We start from the raw sequence: 17,579 nt of genomic DNA, 5'->3' as shown, positions 1-17,579 counted from the left end.
CACTGCAGGCCTCCCCACTCCCCATCCTCCAACTGGTTTCCTGGGTGGATCCCAAAGCATTTGAATTTGCAAACCCTGATAAGGGAGTTTTCTTTTCTTCCCCTGACCACCAAACAAACACTTGCCCGTCTTATTTCAAAACAGTCTAGTGAAGACTCAGCTCATTTTTTTTCTGGAAAATATGAATAGCTTCTATTCTATAAGCTCTAAGATATAATATATATCTCTATAGTCTCAATCAGATATTGGAAGGGCTCCAACTCCTCTGGAGAACTCTACACCCCATTTTGCTTTACTTCTTGAAACCAGAAATCTTAGCAATCAACCTTCCCATCTCTGGAGAAGCCTCTATGGCCCCTGCTGGACATTCCCCAAGTTTGGCATTTTATGAATATTTCTGCCATTTAAGGTTATAGTTTTATTTTTTAATCATGTGGCTGGCCAAAGTCCTTGAACCCCACCCATTCACTTAAAAGAAGTGACCTTGTTTCTTTTGTTTCTTTCTCCATATCTCTCTTTCTCTAATCTCCTTGTGCAGTGATTAATTTTCCAGAGAGACACTAGGTGATTCCAACTGTCACCGGGACACACTTAAAAGTACTTGACAATTTTTGGATCCTGCTTTGAACTCAATGGATTGATAATCTCAGTTTACTTAAGTTTATCTTTTTAGTCTGACCTAAATCCCTCTCCCTGCTCTTCAGGCAAAGCTGGGGGATGGAGGCGCAGACTTCCTCTAAGCTTTATGAAGAATATTCTGTAAGTTTTCTGTTTGGTTTTTGTACTTCAAATAACTCTTAAAATCAATATTTTGATGACTGAAGTGTAAATGAATAAGAAACATGGAATAAGTTTTCCCTTCAATTACATGAACAGAAATTCTATGTGTTTTTATTGGAAATGAAAACCAAGTAACTGGGAGTATTCTCTGAGCTCCAGGTAAAGATGTTGCTTCTTCCTCTTTTTCTGGTCTTGAACATGGCACCCTCATAAGGAGAGTCCCATACCAAAAAGGGCTTTCTTTGTGCTTTTTACCTGTTTGGATTGCTATTGAACACTATTTTTCTTTTCTTTTTTAACTAAGGGTATTGAAGTAGGTACAGACAAAAGCCTGCAGTCTCAGCTTTCCACAGGGGCAGTACCATTTGGGCTTTGATCAGTGGTAGCTCTTGGTGCTACTGAATTGGGCCAGAAAACTAGGTTACAAATTAGTTGGGGCAATTTTCCATCTTAATAAGGAAACAAAAATATTTGTGTCCCTGAAGTGGGCTCTTCTTTTTTTCCTCTTCAATCAGCTTTTGCTTTTATGTTGCTTATCACAACAACAAGTGAGCTGAGGCTGAACAATCAAGAGGGAGAAAGAAGACTGGCCTGGTGCTTTAACTGGAGTTTATCAATCATTAGACGGCAGGAGGGGGAGGTAGGGAATCAGCTAATGATATTCTGAAAGGCTGAGGCTGCATTTCTAGCCTTTTCTCTTTTTTTTTTTTTTTTCAATTTTGTTTTCATTGCTGGTTATAATGCTTTTAGTATAATAATAAAAACATAATAATGTTCCATTAACATTTTTTCTTTATCCTTTTGGTGTCTAAAGCAATAATAACAACAACAGATGGCTTGATCTACCACTAATAGCTCAAGGGATTACATTTCTTCTACACAGAGATATTTAGATTTAAGGAACCAAAATAACACTTCAAAATCAGAGTATACGTTTCCCAAAACAGACAACCCCAAACCATTGATTGCTACATGTTTTTCTTCTGCTATGCTTCATTTCATATGTTCTAGCATGATAATATTCAACTTTTTTACATTACAAATTATGTCACAATTGCCAGGTCTATAGATTTTCTTTGCAGCTTATACTTTGGTTTAGTCACTTCTAGATTATCTAAAATTAGGATGGTGAATAGGTGTAGACTCTCTTTCCTACCCCAACTGACTGGAAGTGACTACTTAGAACTATGGTTCTAATCTCAGTGTCTTGGGAGGCAGAGAAGGATTGCAAGTTCAAGGACAGGCTGGGCAAATTAGATCTTGCCTTAAAAATAGCACCATTGGGTTTAATCCCCAGTACTGCCAAAAAAAAAAAAAAAATCATCTGGGGAGCTTTTACTAATATCAATTAGCAAAAGCCAGGTCAATTTAAGAATCTCTAGTGGTTGGGCTCAGACATGTTAAAAATCATCCTGGGTGATTTTGATGAAATATCAGGATTAAGAATCATTGATCTGAGAACACTGTCTCTTACACTTCAACAGGGATGGGGTCACCTGGAAAGCTTATTAAAAACAGGGATCCAACTAGAGGTATGAAAAGTTGTGCTCTATATATGTAATAGGAATTGTAATGCATTCTGCTGTCATATATAACAAATTAGAATAAAAACTAGTAGGTCGAATGCTCTAGAAAAAAAATGAACATGCCTGCCTGACAGAACAAATTAATAAACAAATACATCATTTTACTTTATTAAATTAAGGAAAAAAAACAGGGATAGCCAGGCTCACCCCCAGGGTTTCTTCTCATGCACTAGGTCCAGTGTAGGTCTCAAAAATTTACATTTCCAACAAGTTTCCAGGTGATGCTGATGTTGCTAGCTGAGAGTCCATGCTTTGACAACCATGAATGTGTTATGTTGAGGAACTTGAAGCTGAATTAAGATTCAGAGGACAAGAGGGCCATGATCGATTAGTCATGGAAGACATAGTCGCCCAAAGAAACAATTGCATTTGTTGCCCTCACTCTTGAAAAGCTCATCAGTAAATTGCCCTCAGTAACAATTTAGAAGCCAGGTACAGTGGCACATGCCTATAATCCCAGCTACTCAGAAGGCTGAGGCAAGTTGGAGACTAGCTTCAGTAACTTAGCAAGACTCTGTCACAAAATAAAATTCATAAAGGACTAGGGATGTAGCTCAGTGGCAGAGTGCATCCCCAATACAAAAAAGAAAAATATGTAGAAATGGGTTACTTCTGAGACGATGATGCCCTACTACAGCTAATCCTACCACATTGTGAGAATTCATTCCTCCACCTCCTGCCCACATCAGTGGGCAGCCCAGACAGGACTAGCAGTGCTCTTCCAACTATTGCATGCTGCTTCTGCTGGGCCTGCCTCACCTAGAGGTCTCTATTTATATCCATCACCAGAGAGAAGTCGCATGAGTTATTTTATCCAACATGCTAGCTGGGACCTGGCATCGAGCAAGACCTGGAGTCCCAGCATAGGTCAGGATTTTGTTTTGTTTTTGCAGTCCTGGGGATTGAACACAGGTCAATTTTGATGACATATCCTAGAAAAATGTTCCAGATGGTCAGGGAGTGGCATGAGAGCAGGGAGAGAGGAGCTTTAAGGTGCAGATGGCAACAAAACCTAAACTCTCTGCTTCTGAACTTAGCTTTAAACCTCTAAGCACTCATTTGTTTTCTCTCAGGTCTGAGGGTTGCTCCTGATCTGAAAAGCCACCCAGAAGTAGAATCTGACTATGACTATTCAGAGATTTCAAGCTACTCTCCTGATGTCACTAAGAAAAATTGGTGAGTACTCTCCATCCACACCAGTTTCCTGTTGTGAACTCAGGTGATCCACTCTAACTCTTTACATTTTAGTGTCTCCCATATTATGCACAATTGCCAAGTCTATGGATTATCTTTATCGGTTATACTTTGGTTGGGTCACTTCTAGATTTTCTAAAAATTAGGATAGTGCACACTAACTGGCAGTACAGCATTCCTACCACTGTCATGTTGGTGAATTGAAGAGAGTAGAGTCAAAACGTGTTTCCCATCCGATTCTCACATATAATTATCCTGTGAGCACAAGTCTTGATTCTACAAGGGCAACCTGAACACTGTCCTGTTTGGGGGGGGGGGGTTCTTGTCTAGTTCTTGACTGCATTAGATCACAGCAGTGCTTTTCAATTGGGGGCAACCCATCCCTCGGTCCCACCACCAGCCATCTGGTACTGTCTGAAGCCATTGCTGGTGGTTAGTCACACCTGTGAAAGGAAGGGTCGTGGTACAGGCATCTAGAAGGTAGCGACACTGCTAAGCATCCTGTAGCACATAACATGTCAACAAACCTGGCATGGACTCTAACTGCCCATTTACCCACAAGTATTTGTTAAAGCTAACTCAAAAGGAGTGGAGCCAGCCTGCCCAGGGCTCTAGTGCACTATTTTCAGCACTCATCTGAGCCACTAAGGTTACAGAAGTAACCTAATGGTTACTGTGAGCTCAGGTCATGACACCAAGCCTTGGAAACCTAAGGAACTCTTAGGCCTGTTCTTCTGGGAAAAGAGCTAACTGACCTTCTTCCAGAAGAGGTTCCCAGGTCACCAGGAGGAGGACACAGCTTCAGGAAAAGAGTGGACTATGGAAAAGGGAAGATCCAAAGGGGGAAGGAAGCTTGTCTTTTGTATTTTGCCCCAAATTGATTGTGGGAAACTTCATGAAGAGTTTAGTAAAGGATTTGTTGAAAGAAGCAGGTCATTACAGAGTTCTTTGCCTCTTTTCACAATGGAAAGAGAAGCTGTCATGGGTCACATTTTTTTTTTTTTTAAGAGAGAGAGAAAGAAGAGAGAGAGAATTTTTTTAATATTTATTTTTCAGTTTTCGGTGGACACAACATCTTTATTTTTATATTTATATGGTGCTGAGGATGGAACCCAGCGCCCCACGCATGCCAGGTGAGCGCACTACGGCTTGAGCCATGTCCCCAGCCCAGGTTCACAATTTTTTTAAAAAATCTTAATTTTTGGAGACTTTTTAATAGTTTAGAGACTTGAAAAGTTAAACTCTCAACCCAGCCCTTCCCTAGTGGTCTCAAATTGCCATTGGACTACTTTTTGAAGTAGACTACTCTAGCTACTTGTCCAAATAGAATGGCTCAATCAAGGGTAGTTGAGGAAAACACTTAAAAGTACCTATTAGAATAACAAAATTTAGAATTCCCATGTGGCAGAATGATCACTGAATTTGGCAGGTGGAAGACTTGGGTTCTGATCTTAGTGCTAACATTTTTGCATTTGTTTGACCTTAGACGAGTCAGTGAACCAATTTTGAAAACGACTTCAACCCCAGCTAAACTCCCCTCAGGCTGATAACAGATAACTTCACTGAGCATATCTGAGCTCTTCGCACTGCCCTTGCCTGCACTGTATGATCTTTCCTTTCCTTCAGCCATCCTTTGTTCCCATTTCCCAGACCACAGATCTTTCTGGCACTGTGTCCCTGCCCTTGAGATCAGCACTACAGGAAAGTTCAGACCTGCCCTCCGAATGTTCAATAACAGTCTAATGCAAATAAATGGGCAATAGACAGATAACCAGGAGAAAAGGCATACAAATTTATTAACATGCACGTGTGTGGGGGAGCCACACAAAATATGAAATGCAAAGAAAGCACAGATACTTGAGACTTAAATACCCTCTTTGTGCAGGAGAGGGGACAGGGTCATTGGGCTGTGGGCAATTTTAGAAGAAGAATAAAGGATTCTTAGGGGAGAGAATAAGCCCAGAGTACAGACAGCGGCCTGAGTTGAAGTTCTTCTGGGTTCTAGGTGGGATATTTGAATTATCCATCTCTCCCTCTGATATATATAACTAATGAAATTTCAAGAAGAAGATTGGAGGCAATTGTGTTCCTCTTTGGTGGTCCGGTCTTTAGGCAGAAAGGCAACTGCAGAGAAATCTCTTATTGCATTTGCTGCTTCCTAGGTACTCCCAGTTAGAAGTCTAAGAGACATATTTGGGGTCCTGTTTGCTGAGCTCCAGCTGCACTCACCTTGCTTCTGGATCTTTCTGCTCTGCTAGCTCTTTCCCTTTTGCTTAGGTCTGCTCCCACTCTAATAAAACCTCCTCTCAGCCCCACCCCTCCCTTTTCCTACTTTTACCAGTGGACTTCAGGAGACTGACACCCAGATCTGCTGCATCATCCTTCACCAAACTGAGCCCTTGTTCCTTAATCCTGAAATCTGATTGGTGCCCCCACATCCCTGAAACCGGCCTCAGGAAGCTCTGCTCCCAGTTGCTAGAGCCTCATCTTCACTAACCCTTTGCAGCATTTAGCTCCATAAGCCAGATTTGCTTTGAATTGTCCTCTTCCACATGAGTCTGCAGAACCGTATTCTTCAGGTTCTTCCTCAGAGACATCCCCAGTCTCTGCTTTCTCTGGCTCCATCCTCCTTCTTCTACCTACCATCGGAAGGCAGGCAGTTCCCTAGGTCCTGGGCTCTCCTGTTTCTCTACTTCTCACCTGAGGGATGTCATCTCTTGATGGTATATTGTGGTATCAGGTCTCAAGCTATGTGAGTTTGAGTCCCAGATCTCTATTCTCACCTCCACAGTGCCACACCCCACTCCTGCCAGACATGTATTCTTTTTTATTTTTAGTTGTAGATGGACACATACCTTTATTTTATTTTTATGTGGTGCTGGGGATCAAACCCCATGCCTCACATGTGCTAGGCAAGTGCTCTCCCACTGAGCCACAACCGCAGCCCAGACGTGTATTCTTAATTCCTGCACACCAGGCCTCAGTAGAAAACCCCCACAAAAGCACCTACTCCTCCAGACCTTCCTACTTCTATGAGAGGCAAAAACACTATCTTGTGATCTGGCCTTGAAACTTGGCATTGTTCTTTTTGATCCCTACCTCTTACTTTACCCCACCTCCAACATCTTCTAAGCATCCTTCCCTGGTTCAGGTCTGCTATTACCTCTCATTCTTCCCTCTTTATGGACAAGCTTTCATTTCTGACATCTGATCAATTGTCCTACAACATATTCTGATTTGTTCAAAGAACTTTAATGGCTTCCCATTTTAGACCAAAAGAGATTCAGACTTTCCAGTCTGTGGTGCCACACCTCTCACTTCCGACTCCAATTCATTCTCTGGGCTCACCTCCAATTTCTCCTCACATCCACTCTAGGGCTAACTGGAATCAGACTTACTGTTCTATCAACGCACCTGCTTCATTTCTCTCTGCCCATTCTTTTCTGTTCAACCTTCTCATCCAAGTACATTGTCATGTCCCTTTTTCTTCCATGAAGACCTTACTTCTCTTTAATACTCCTTGAACTATAGCCAGCCTTTGGCTGAACTTGTGCCAAGTTAAATCAATCCACTGCCTTCTCCACCAACAAACCTTTGCTACAAAAAAATATCAGCTCAACTAAACAATAAACTTAGTGATGAATTGATTTATGTTGGGCATGAGCTCCTTACATCATTGTGAGTGGTGGCAGTTCAAAGACCGGGTTCAGACCACACTTTGGTTTGTCTCTCTCTCTGGCGCTGTTCATATTTTGTCCAGCGTTGTGATTAATCATGTGATAAAAATTTAACTTTTCAAGGGCAATGATTGAATTTTATTCTTTCTTATATCCAATATCAGTATTCACAGTAGGTACTCAGTAAGTTTATGGAATTGACTTCCAAGGCCATTCCTTATTTATTAGGAAAATGTTCTTCTTGCTCAATACAAGGGTGGTGGCAGCAACAAGAAGGTCCAGAATAGTTAATGGGATAGTGTGTTATGGTATCCCCACCCCAGGGGCGGGGTCCCCTCTGTTTGATCACTAACTCAGTGTTCTGTGGATCAACATGAGATTAATAGGAAGGAATTCTTAGGCCAGGATAGAGGGCTCAGAGGGTAGGTAGGATAAGACAGCTGACTTATCCTAATGATGACGTCCTTGGTGGCAAGTAACACACCTCCAACCAAAGATTTAAGGACATGATCTCTGAAGACAGAAGTTCTGGGGCTGGCTTGCTTGGCCACTCAGGGATGTCGTCTAGGACACACGCCCCTTGCATCTCTGTTTTGCTGCTCTCTGCATGTCAGCAGCGCCCCTACTTACGTCCACACGGTGACTGAACCAACACTAAGCATGACTTCCTCACATGTCAGTGTCTGACATGGGGAGGAAAAGCTGAATGGGAAAGGGTTCTCCTCGGGAGCCTCCTTCTGGACTTTTCTACAAGTCCCCCAGGAGACTCTCCTTGCATGTCACTAGCCAGAATTTGCAATGGTGGCCTTGCAGGGAGCTGCGGTGGAGGCCCGGAAAGAGAGTATTGGCATTTTCAGTGTCTACAGGAGAGAGTAGGCAAAGAGGAAAGGGATCAGGGAAGCAACGAACAATATGTGTTGTCAGAGTCCTGAGGGGACAGTGATGGGGCTGGACAGGTACCAGGGTAAGATGGAGGGAAGGGAAATCAGAGGAAGACTCAGCAAGGCAGACCCAGACATGACGAGGACTGCTGAGAATAGGAACAGGGGAGTGCTGAGGCCAACATTCGGATTCACCCAACCTTTATGGCTAGGCCAGGTCTTTTTCCACGTTACCTCACATAATTCCTACACCAGTCTTTGGGTTGGCTTTACCTACTCCATGTTATAGATGTGGAAACTGAACTTGGGGAGGCTAAGTAGCTCCCAGGTGCCCAGCAACAGAATGTGTGTGGCCTTATGTTCATTCAACACTCAGGATGCAAAAAAAGGAAGTAAGGAAGGAAATAGGGTAGTGCTGGGTTGCATGTGTCAGGTTTACCAAGTGCTGCCTCCCGATCAGCTAGTCTGTACCTCCCGGGATCACACAGTATCACGCAGAGATAAATGGCAGGTCTGGGGTTTGAATCCAGATCTTCCCTCTCCAACAATAATAACAGGAGCTAACACTTGGTGTCCGTTAACAACTTCCTGGGCCCTGTGCTAAGCATCTTATGTGCATTAAAGTATCTCCTCTGTGGGAGATGAGCCCATTCTATAATTACTGACATTCAGAGATTACAAGTAACTTTCTAATGTCATTTAGTAAAGCGACAAGAGTTAGGATGTGGGTACAGGCCTTCTGCTCCAGCACCCACGCTTTTAACTGGGACATTCTGCTGCTTCTGTAGGCTCCACATGGTTAGTGCAGGCCTGTTTCTGCTCCATCCGTGTGGTCCCTATCATAACTTAAATCTTAAGTCATAATCAGCTAAGAAATGTGCCCTCATTGGCATAAAATTGTCTCCCTGTGATTGATGGAGGATAGTCTAGCATCCAGTTCTTGGGAGAAAGCCTACAGCCTCATAGGAAAGCTGCTCCCATCTGTGTGTGATGAAGTGGGGTCACTTGGCTGGGGGGACGCCAGCCTCAGGATGAAAGCAGAAGGTAGTGGTTGGGGTGACTGGTCCCCACTTCAATTCCTACGTGAGCCTGTGACCATGTACAGTGGGTGACGGCATGGAAATAGTCTTTTTGTGTTATGGGGCTTTGCTTCCATGATGGTAATCCTCCATTTTAATGCTGATAAGTACAATGGTGAGGATTAGGCCCCTTAATTTAATTTGGCCTGCATATGGCAGAGCTCTCGCCAGGCTTTTTATGTGACATTCTCTAGCACAGCCAGCCTGTTGTTGTAAAAGGAGCCCATACGAAGGAGGCAAGAGATCGATAATCCTGGTGCAGATGTTTTCACACAGCAGTTTATAACCCATCCCCAGAGAAGCTACTTCCTAGGGGCTTGGTCAGTGAGGATTCAGCCTCAGAGGGATGGGGACATGCATGACTCAGGCGACTTGAGAGAGCTGGCACCTCACAAGAGGGGAAAGTGAGCACATATTTCTCCTGTGTGTCACCCTTGTGGCTGTGGGGCTTGGAGCCAGTTGGGCTAACCTCAGAATTGATGAGCCAGAGAAACAATCTCCCAGTCAGCAGGGCCGACTGTGGGCCAGATTTTCATGTGGGCTGTGAAGTACAGATTGCCACGTATCTCGACAGACACTCTGTGGAGAGGCACTGCCGAAACATGCGGCGGTGCTGAGATGACACAACAGAACGAATCCTCCAGAAAACCCCCTACTTTGTGGTCCTGGGGATCGAATCCAGGGCTTCACGTTTGCTAGGCAAGTACTCTACCACTGAGCTACATCCCCAGCCCTTTTTATTTTCTTTTGAGGCAGGGTCTCATTAAGTTGCCCAGGCTGTCCTTAAACTTGTGATCCTCCTGTCTCCTGAGGAGCTGGGACTGCAGGCCTGGTGCTTATGAGATGGTAGACACTCCGTGTGTTATCTCCCTGGGGTGGAAAAGGGATAGTCTTTGGAGACAGACCTGGGTTTGAATCTTAGTTCAACTGCTTACAGATTGAGATATTGGGCAAGTTCCTTCCTCTGCTGAACCCTAGTATCGTAGACTGCAAAAAGGGAATAATTGGGATGATTGGAGATAATCTATACCAATGAGCTAGCACAGTTCCCAACATATAATAAGTGCTCAATGAGAGACAATGGGGAGTTGTTGTCATGGTGTGCATCAGTCAGCTTTGCTTTACTGTGATTAAAATACCTGGCAAGAACAACTTAGAGGAAGAGAAGGTCATTTTGGCTTACCATTTCAGAGGTCTCATATCCACTGCTCTGAGCCTGAGGTGAGGCAGAACATCATGGCAGAAGGTCAGGCAGAGGACAGCTGCTCACCTATGATGGCCAGGATATGGGGCGGGGTGTGGGGGGAGGATCCAGCGGACAAGATATAATCTACAAAGGCATGTCCCCAGTGCACATTTCCTCCAGCCATTCCCCACCTGCCTATGTTTAGTCTCTTCAAATTATTAATCTATCATATGAATTAATCTATTGCTTAGGTTACAGCTCTCATAATATAATCATTTCACCTCCTGCATTAACACAGGAGATTTTGGGGGACACCTAATATCCAAAGTATAAAATGGTGATAAAAGTAGTAGCAATATTAGTCATGGGTAGTGGTATCTAAAAGTTTCCTATAAACCAACCCTAGGTGCCCTTCAACAGATGAATGGATAAAGAGAATGTGGTATATATACACAATATTACTCTGCCATAAAGAAGAATGAAATTATGGCATTTGCTGATAAATGGATGGAACTGGAGAATATCATGCTAAGTGAAATAAGCCAATCCCAAGGAACCAAAGGCTGAATGTTTTCTCTGATATGCAGATGCTAATTCACAAAAAAGGAGGGGGACTAGAGAAAAATAGAAGTACTTTGGATTAGACAGAGGGGAGTAAAAGAAGCAGAGGGGGTGTTGGGTTAGGAAGAATAGTAAAATGAATCAGACATTATTACCCTATATGTATATATGATTGCAGGACCAGTATAACTCTCCATCATGTACAATTAGAAGAATGAGAAGTTATACTCCATTTATGTATGATGTGTCAAAATGAATTCTACTGTCATGTATAACTAATTAGAACAAATAAAATAAAATAAAAAGTTCCTATAAAGCTAAATTCATAGTAAAGGTCCAGACCTCTCTAGTTTAGGTCTAGAAATGTACACTAAAATAAATACTTTCGAAAACTTAGAAATGCTGAATAATGTTCAGTCTCTGCTTTAACATGAGAGCTGAATTTTCCCTTGTGTTTCTGGCTCTTATCTTGGGTAAATCTGAGGTGGGCTTTGGGCCCCAGACTCACCCTTACCAACATCTCCAGGGTGCCACTAGCATACCCTCAGAGGACCACCTTCAGAGCTCAGTTGGTTGTTAGAGACTTCTTAGACTTTCTAGATTTTTAGACTATTAATTGGTCACATTTATTTTCAAGACCTTTTTGAAGCCAGAAACCTTATCACCAGTTAAAAGGAGCTTCAAGGAAAAATCTGTTTTAAGTTACAGTTTTCCTGGTGGATTTGCTTATGGCTGTACATAAATATTTATCTGAACTATTTCAACAAACCTTAAATCATCAGTGATCCTTATGCAAAGGACCCTTTTAGAAGATTTGTGTGTGTCAAGAATGTCAGCAATCTCTTTATAGTACCAGATTCTAAGGATCAGAGTTCTCTTTTCAAGTACTTGAAGCTGTTTGGTGGTTTTCAACATGTCTTTTGTTTTCCAATTTCTATATATCTCTTCCTTCTGTTCCTTCTGGATAAAATTCCCTGACCAGTCCTTTCTTTACCTGCTGATGTTCTACTCACCCTTCCAGGTCCCACTCCTGTGGAGTCTCCCGTAGAGCCCTGAGGCAGACAGGGCAGGAGAAGCACATCCCAGACTGAGCTGCACCCTGCAGTGAGATGTACAGGGACCAGTCTGTGGAGTGGGAGCTGCCCAGGAGGAGGAAGGCTAAAGGGGAAAGAAGTGAGGCAGGATAAAGCAGATGGGAGCCACGATATGGAAGACCCTAAGAACTGCATGAAATGGTTTAGACATTTTCTATAGACCAAAAGATTAAAAAATTATTTTTTTTATATAATATGGTCTGCAGACAAATTCTGTTTGGCCTGTACACTATTTTTTTTTAACATTTCTTGATTGGTTTTTCTAATTAATTAAAATAAAAAGATTCCACATGACAATTGAAATTCTGGTAGCTCTTGAAAAATTGCAGTATCTGGTAGCCATATCCTAGACTAAGTAGGAGCTGTCTTCCAAAGATCCCTGCTGGCTCACCTGCTTAAATCATGGGCCTGGGCCTGCCAGCATCTGGGTTTGAATCCTGCTGTCTCTGTGTGCAGGGGCCACATCCAGTCTACAGTCTGTAGACTCTGGAGCCAGACTTTCTCTGTTCTAAGCTCAGGTCTCTGTCCAATCTGCTCAATGATCTGAGGCAAGTATGTTTCTAATAATAGTAACTACTTGAAATGGCAATATGAGAATAAACCATAAAAAAAAATGAAGACTACCTAACATGTAGTTAAGTGAACAAAAATGTTAGCTGTCGGGATAATAAACTTGAGGGCTGAAACTGGTACTCATTTCTATGTCACCCATAGAGCCTAGAATCTAGAATCTTTGGCCATTATAATACAAAATAGTTGATGAGTGAATACTGTCCTTGTGGCCTTTGAATTTTCATTTCTGTCCAAATGAAATGCTTTCTATTTTTCTTGGGTTTGATTTGAGCATGCTAATTTTCCATAAAGTTAGGAAGCTGCTGACTTTCTCAGAAAGCAAGGGATAACTAATGAAGTAAGCAAAGGGAGGGAGATGCGTTGACACTGTCATTTTCCCATCACAGATCTAATCCTTTCTAAAAAATAAATCCCATACTTGGGAAGATGCTTGATTGTCTCCTTTAGGAAATTCAGTTATTGGCCAGTAGTGTCTATCCTTAATATTTCAGTTAAGGGTCAGCTGCTAGGAAGTAGGACCCAGCAAACTTCAGCAGAAATGATGCTGGACTGCATATTTGACTTGGGTTTTCTAATCCCCTATTCCCCCATGAGATCCACACTTCAGGACAGTGTTTTTGCCTGGTTCCTAAGACAAAGATGATCCGTTAGCACAAGAACCAATTTTAGATTTTCCAACACATGTTATAAAGCTGAAGTCACAGCACCATCCCTCCAAGACCTGGTTATGTTAATCTATCACCAAACACCTTTACTATTGGCAGAGTTGCTCAGCAAAGTTGACCTGCAGGATTAGATTCACTTTCTTTCTAAAATATGTACACATTTACATAGCCACATTTAATTCTACCTATATGAACAGCATCTAAAACTGAAAGATGTTTTGAAGATTCAAAAAATTGGCTTTCATTTTGTTTAAGATGTCAGATGGCTCTCTTCTTTCTTATAAAAAAAAATCATTTTAAGGTAAAAATACCTCTACATTTTCTAAAGAAATCTCAATCTCTCTTTAGCCCTCTTCTCTTCCTGTCTTCTTCTCTCTCCTCTCCCTCTCTCTCTCCTTACACAATTAATTCCCTATGTCTCTAAAATTCTGGTCTATAATTTAAAAGGCAAATTTAAAGTAATGACAATATCTGTTAAGTTCTTGGACCATTTCTGCATCTCTTATCATGCTCCTCCATTATCCATTTCATAAGTGTAGGAAATTCTAGAAAGGTAGCACATTGCTGATGTCTGATTTATCTGTTTTCGTCAAGACCTTTACAGTATACAGGCTCAGAATAAATTTCTGCCCCAAATACCATTGCATATTGAGTCAGTCTATTTTGAAGAGTTCAAGAAAAGAAAACATATTCAAGTGGACAGTATTACAGGAAACAGTATTTTTTCCTTGTGTAAAAATGAATTTTATATAAGAGTGTTCAACACTTCAATATATCTATAGGATAACCTTATAGGTTGAAAAAAGATTGACTTCATACATTCCCACAATTTTACTAACTTTATTTCATTTTCTTTTTTGGATTAGAAGAAAAGAATATCAATACTTTATTACCAGGTCTGTTTTGTGAATTAAATAGCAGCTGACTCCTACCTGTAGGATACAAATACACTAATATATTTTCTATTAGCATTGCCTTAGTCACTTTAAATTAAGGAGGAACCCGAGCAAGTGTTTGCTATCAAAGCTGTTAACAGCAGCAATGTCACCGTCTCTGTGTGTGCATCACAGTAACTTTTCAGACTTGTCTCCTTGATCAGTAGACAAAACAGGGGGAGGAGTGGATTTGTTCCTTTCATCTGAGTGATAGAGGTTGGGAAGACAGAGCAATAGAGAACTCTGGCCAAACAGAGCTCTCACGACTGCTGGGATTGGGAAATTAGATAATAAACACTCCCTGATACCAAGATTCTAGTGGCCCAAGATCAACACAGTCTGGAGACATAGGCAGGAATGGCCTTCCGTGCTCCACTCCCAGGCCCTCCCCAGAGAGCCCTTTGTGTCAACAAGAACAGCCAGCGCTCCTGGCAGGCTCCCAGGACTCAGAGTGGGGCTATCATTTTTGTTTGCTTTGCAAATATCTTAATGGGAAGTGGCTCAACACCACCTATGGGTTAATCTGAAGGGCTCTGCCTGGCAGCTGTTGGCTCTGGGAACCACATGGCCACTCTCATGGAGGGAGTCAGTCTGGCGTTAACTACCCAGCGCCAGGCGGAGGCATCCTCTTTGCTTATTGGATTTACCAACTGACAGGAAGCACCTTGTTGTCTTTTATTTTTAGTTTGTTCCTCCTGGGAGGGTAAGGATGTTCTTAGCAGATCCAACTGAGCTTTTTCCTCTAAGGCAGGGCACTTGTTTAAATTATTTTCACCAGCATGAAGCATCCTCTTCCACCTAAACTCATTTTTGGAGAAGCTGAAATTTGGTATTAAGGTGCAGTGATGGTGTGGGTGGGGCTCTTGCTGGAGGAAGGTTCTAGTCTGTTAGCCTCAGGGAGGACAGTGGGAGCTATAGCCCTGTCTTCACCTGGGCTCTCAAGAATTGAGTGGATGGAGTTTCTTCAGAGTTCTTGCTCAGCTCTTCTCTTAGTGTCCCCTTCCCTACCACCACCATGGCTAACAAATGTGGCTTTTATGTGTCCTGACCCTGAGTCAAGAATGCTCCCTGGGTGATGTGACCATGTCATGCTTTTCTGAATCTGTCTGCGGAAACTGACACAGATGATCTCTTGGTCTGGGCTTTCCTCACTGGATTTTTGGGAAGGGCTGGACAGTTTCCACAAAGCAGGTTAGGGATGTCTCTGGAGTGATGACAAGCTTGCAGGTCCCTTCCAAATGCTGCATTTGTAAGAATGCAAAAAGTTCAGATTGGGAAAAATGGCTAGCTACTCTCAGGAACAGTGCATCCCTGTTTCCAAAGCCTTGGTGTTTTGTTGGTTTTTTGTTTGTTCTGTTTTTATTTTATGGTACTAGGGATTGAACCCAGGGATGCTCTACCACTGAGCTCTATCCCCCAGGTCTTTTTATTTTTTATTTTGACATAAGATCTTGCTAAGTTGTCCAGACTGGCCTTGAATTTGAGATCCTCCTGCTTCAGTCTCCTGAATAACTGGGATTACAGAAGTGTGCTACCATACCCAGCAAGCCTTGTTCTTTCCTGTTCTTCTCATGGTTGAGAGCAGGGGTTCTGGAGGCCACTAGACTAGCTATTAGTAAGGCTAAGAACTTCCAGAACCCAGTCTTTTTCTCAGGGCCTCAGTTTTCTTCATGTTTAAATGAAAGATCAAATGGCATAATATCTTCCTCACCAAGTCCTGAAGGTTAAATGAGATAGCAGAGTATATAGCATCTCATCTGACACATTAAAAACACCCATGAATAGAAGTACTAAGAACAGTTTTTGTCATCTCAGAGCCACCTACTTTTCTTTATGTAATCCTTACCATTGTGTATTTTTCTCAAGTGCTTTTCTGGAGTACATTATTTCCAGCCTTTTAAAATTAAGTCAGTGCCAAATTGAGAATAATTTGAGTATCAAAGTAAATAATGATGACAAAATACAATTCATTGACTAACCTAAGAATTCATGAGTCCACATTAATGGTGGAAAGAAGGGATCGAGGAAGAGAGGGAGGAATGAAGGAGGAAAGAAAGGAAGACCTTTCTTGTAAATAAAGTGTTAAATATTAAATGTAGATGAAATGATGGAAACAGATAAATTACCTGATCCCTTTCCATACACACCTGAGCATCTATCCACATATAATCCATTAATAATTGTCTCAGGCAAGAATAGTAGTCAAAAATTTAAGAATTAAGAAGTTATTTTCTTTCTTTTCTTTATTAATTTTTTGGTACTGAGGATTGAACCCAGGGGCACATAACCACTGCGCCACATCCCCAGTCCTTTTTTTTTTTTTTTTTGTATTTTATTTAGAGACAAGATCTCACTGAATTGCTTAGGGCCTCAGTAAGTTGCTGAGGCTGGGTTTGAATTCTCAATCCTCAGGCCTCATCCTCCTATGCTGCTGCGATTACAAGCATTAGTCACCATGTCCACCTAAGAAGTTATTTTCATGGTCTCAGAGTAAATACCCAAAGGAAACTTATTAATTATGGAAAGCATGGAGGAACCTGGCAGAAGCCACCTTAACCAAGTGATGACCATCAGCATCACCAGTCATTGAGCAGATAGGCAGCACATGCCTCCTGAGGTGATGCACCAGGAAGAAAGCAACCTTGCTTATGTGCTTTTCCTGCCAAATGTGCATATCCTGAAACTAACCTGAGTAAACAGCAGACAAACCCAAAAGGAGGGGTCTTTTGCAAAATGACTGGCCTGTAGGCTTTAAAGTGAAACAGTGGAGGGCCAAAGAACATGATAGCAATGACAGCTGAATGCAATGTGTGATCCAGGGTTTCTTCTGCTACAGAAGGCATCACTGAAACATTAGGCAGAATCAGATATAGTCTTTAGACTGGAAAATATTTACACTAATACTATTAATTTCTTGATTTTGATCATTATACTTTGGTCATGAACAAAAATGCCCTTCCATTTAAGAAACAGATCCTGAAGTACTTAGAGGTTTATCAGGTTTGCAATAACTCTCAAATGGTCCAGAGGGGGGAAAAATGTGTGTTTGTGTGTGTAGATGCATACTTATGTATGTCAGTACCTAGAGAAAGAGAGAGGACAAAGCATATATGTAAAATGTTAAGAGTTAGAGAGTCTGCAGAGAAATAAACAGAATTTCTTAGACTCTTCTTGCATCTTATCTATAAATATGAATTAAATCAAAGTAAAAATTACAACAAAAATATCAAGTCAGTCCCACATGCTGTCCTTGGCACAGGACAATCCAGCTGCCACTTTCTCTTTAGATTCCTGATCCCTTTCCATACACACCTGAGCATCCATCCACATCATCTTTGCCCTACTTGGTGACTGTCCTAAAGTTTCTC

General features: G+C 41.9%; 1 protein-coding gene across 1 annotated transcript in view; it reads left to right on the top strand.

Moving 5' to 3' along the window:
- Myo3b (myosin IIIB) overlaps window positions 1–17,579 on the top strand; it is a 374,689-nt gene that overhangs the window by 262,779 nt on the left and 94,331 nt on the right. The window contains exon 29 of the mRNA XM_071619301.1: window positions 3,440–3,542. Within this exon, the coding sequence (XP_071475402.1) occupies window positions 3,440–3,542 (103 nt within the window). The remainder of the gene's footprint in view (window positions 1–3,439; window positions 3,543–17,579) is intronic.

This window comes from Marmota flaviventris, chromosome 11 (genome assembly GCF_047511675.1).
Source record: "Marmota flaviventris isolate mMarFla1 chromosome 11, mMarFla1.hap1, whole genome shotgun sequence".
Taxonomy (NCBI): domain Eukaryota; kingdom Metazoa; phylum Chordata; class Mammalia; order Rodentia; family Sciuridae; genus Marmota; species Marmota flaviventris.
The sequence above is the reverse complement of the archived record's forward strand: the minus strand, read 5'-3'. Positions and strand labels throughout refer to the sequence as shown.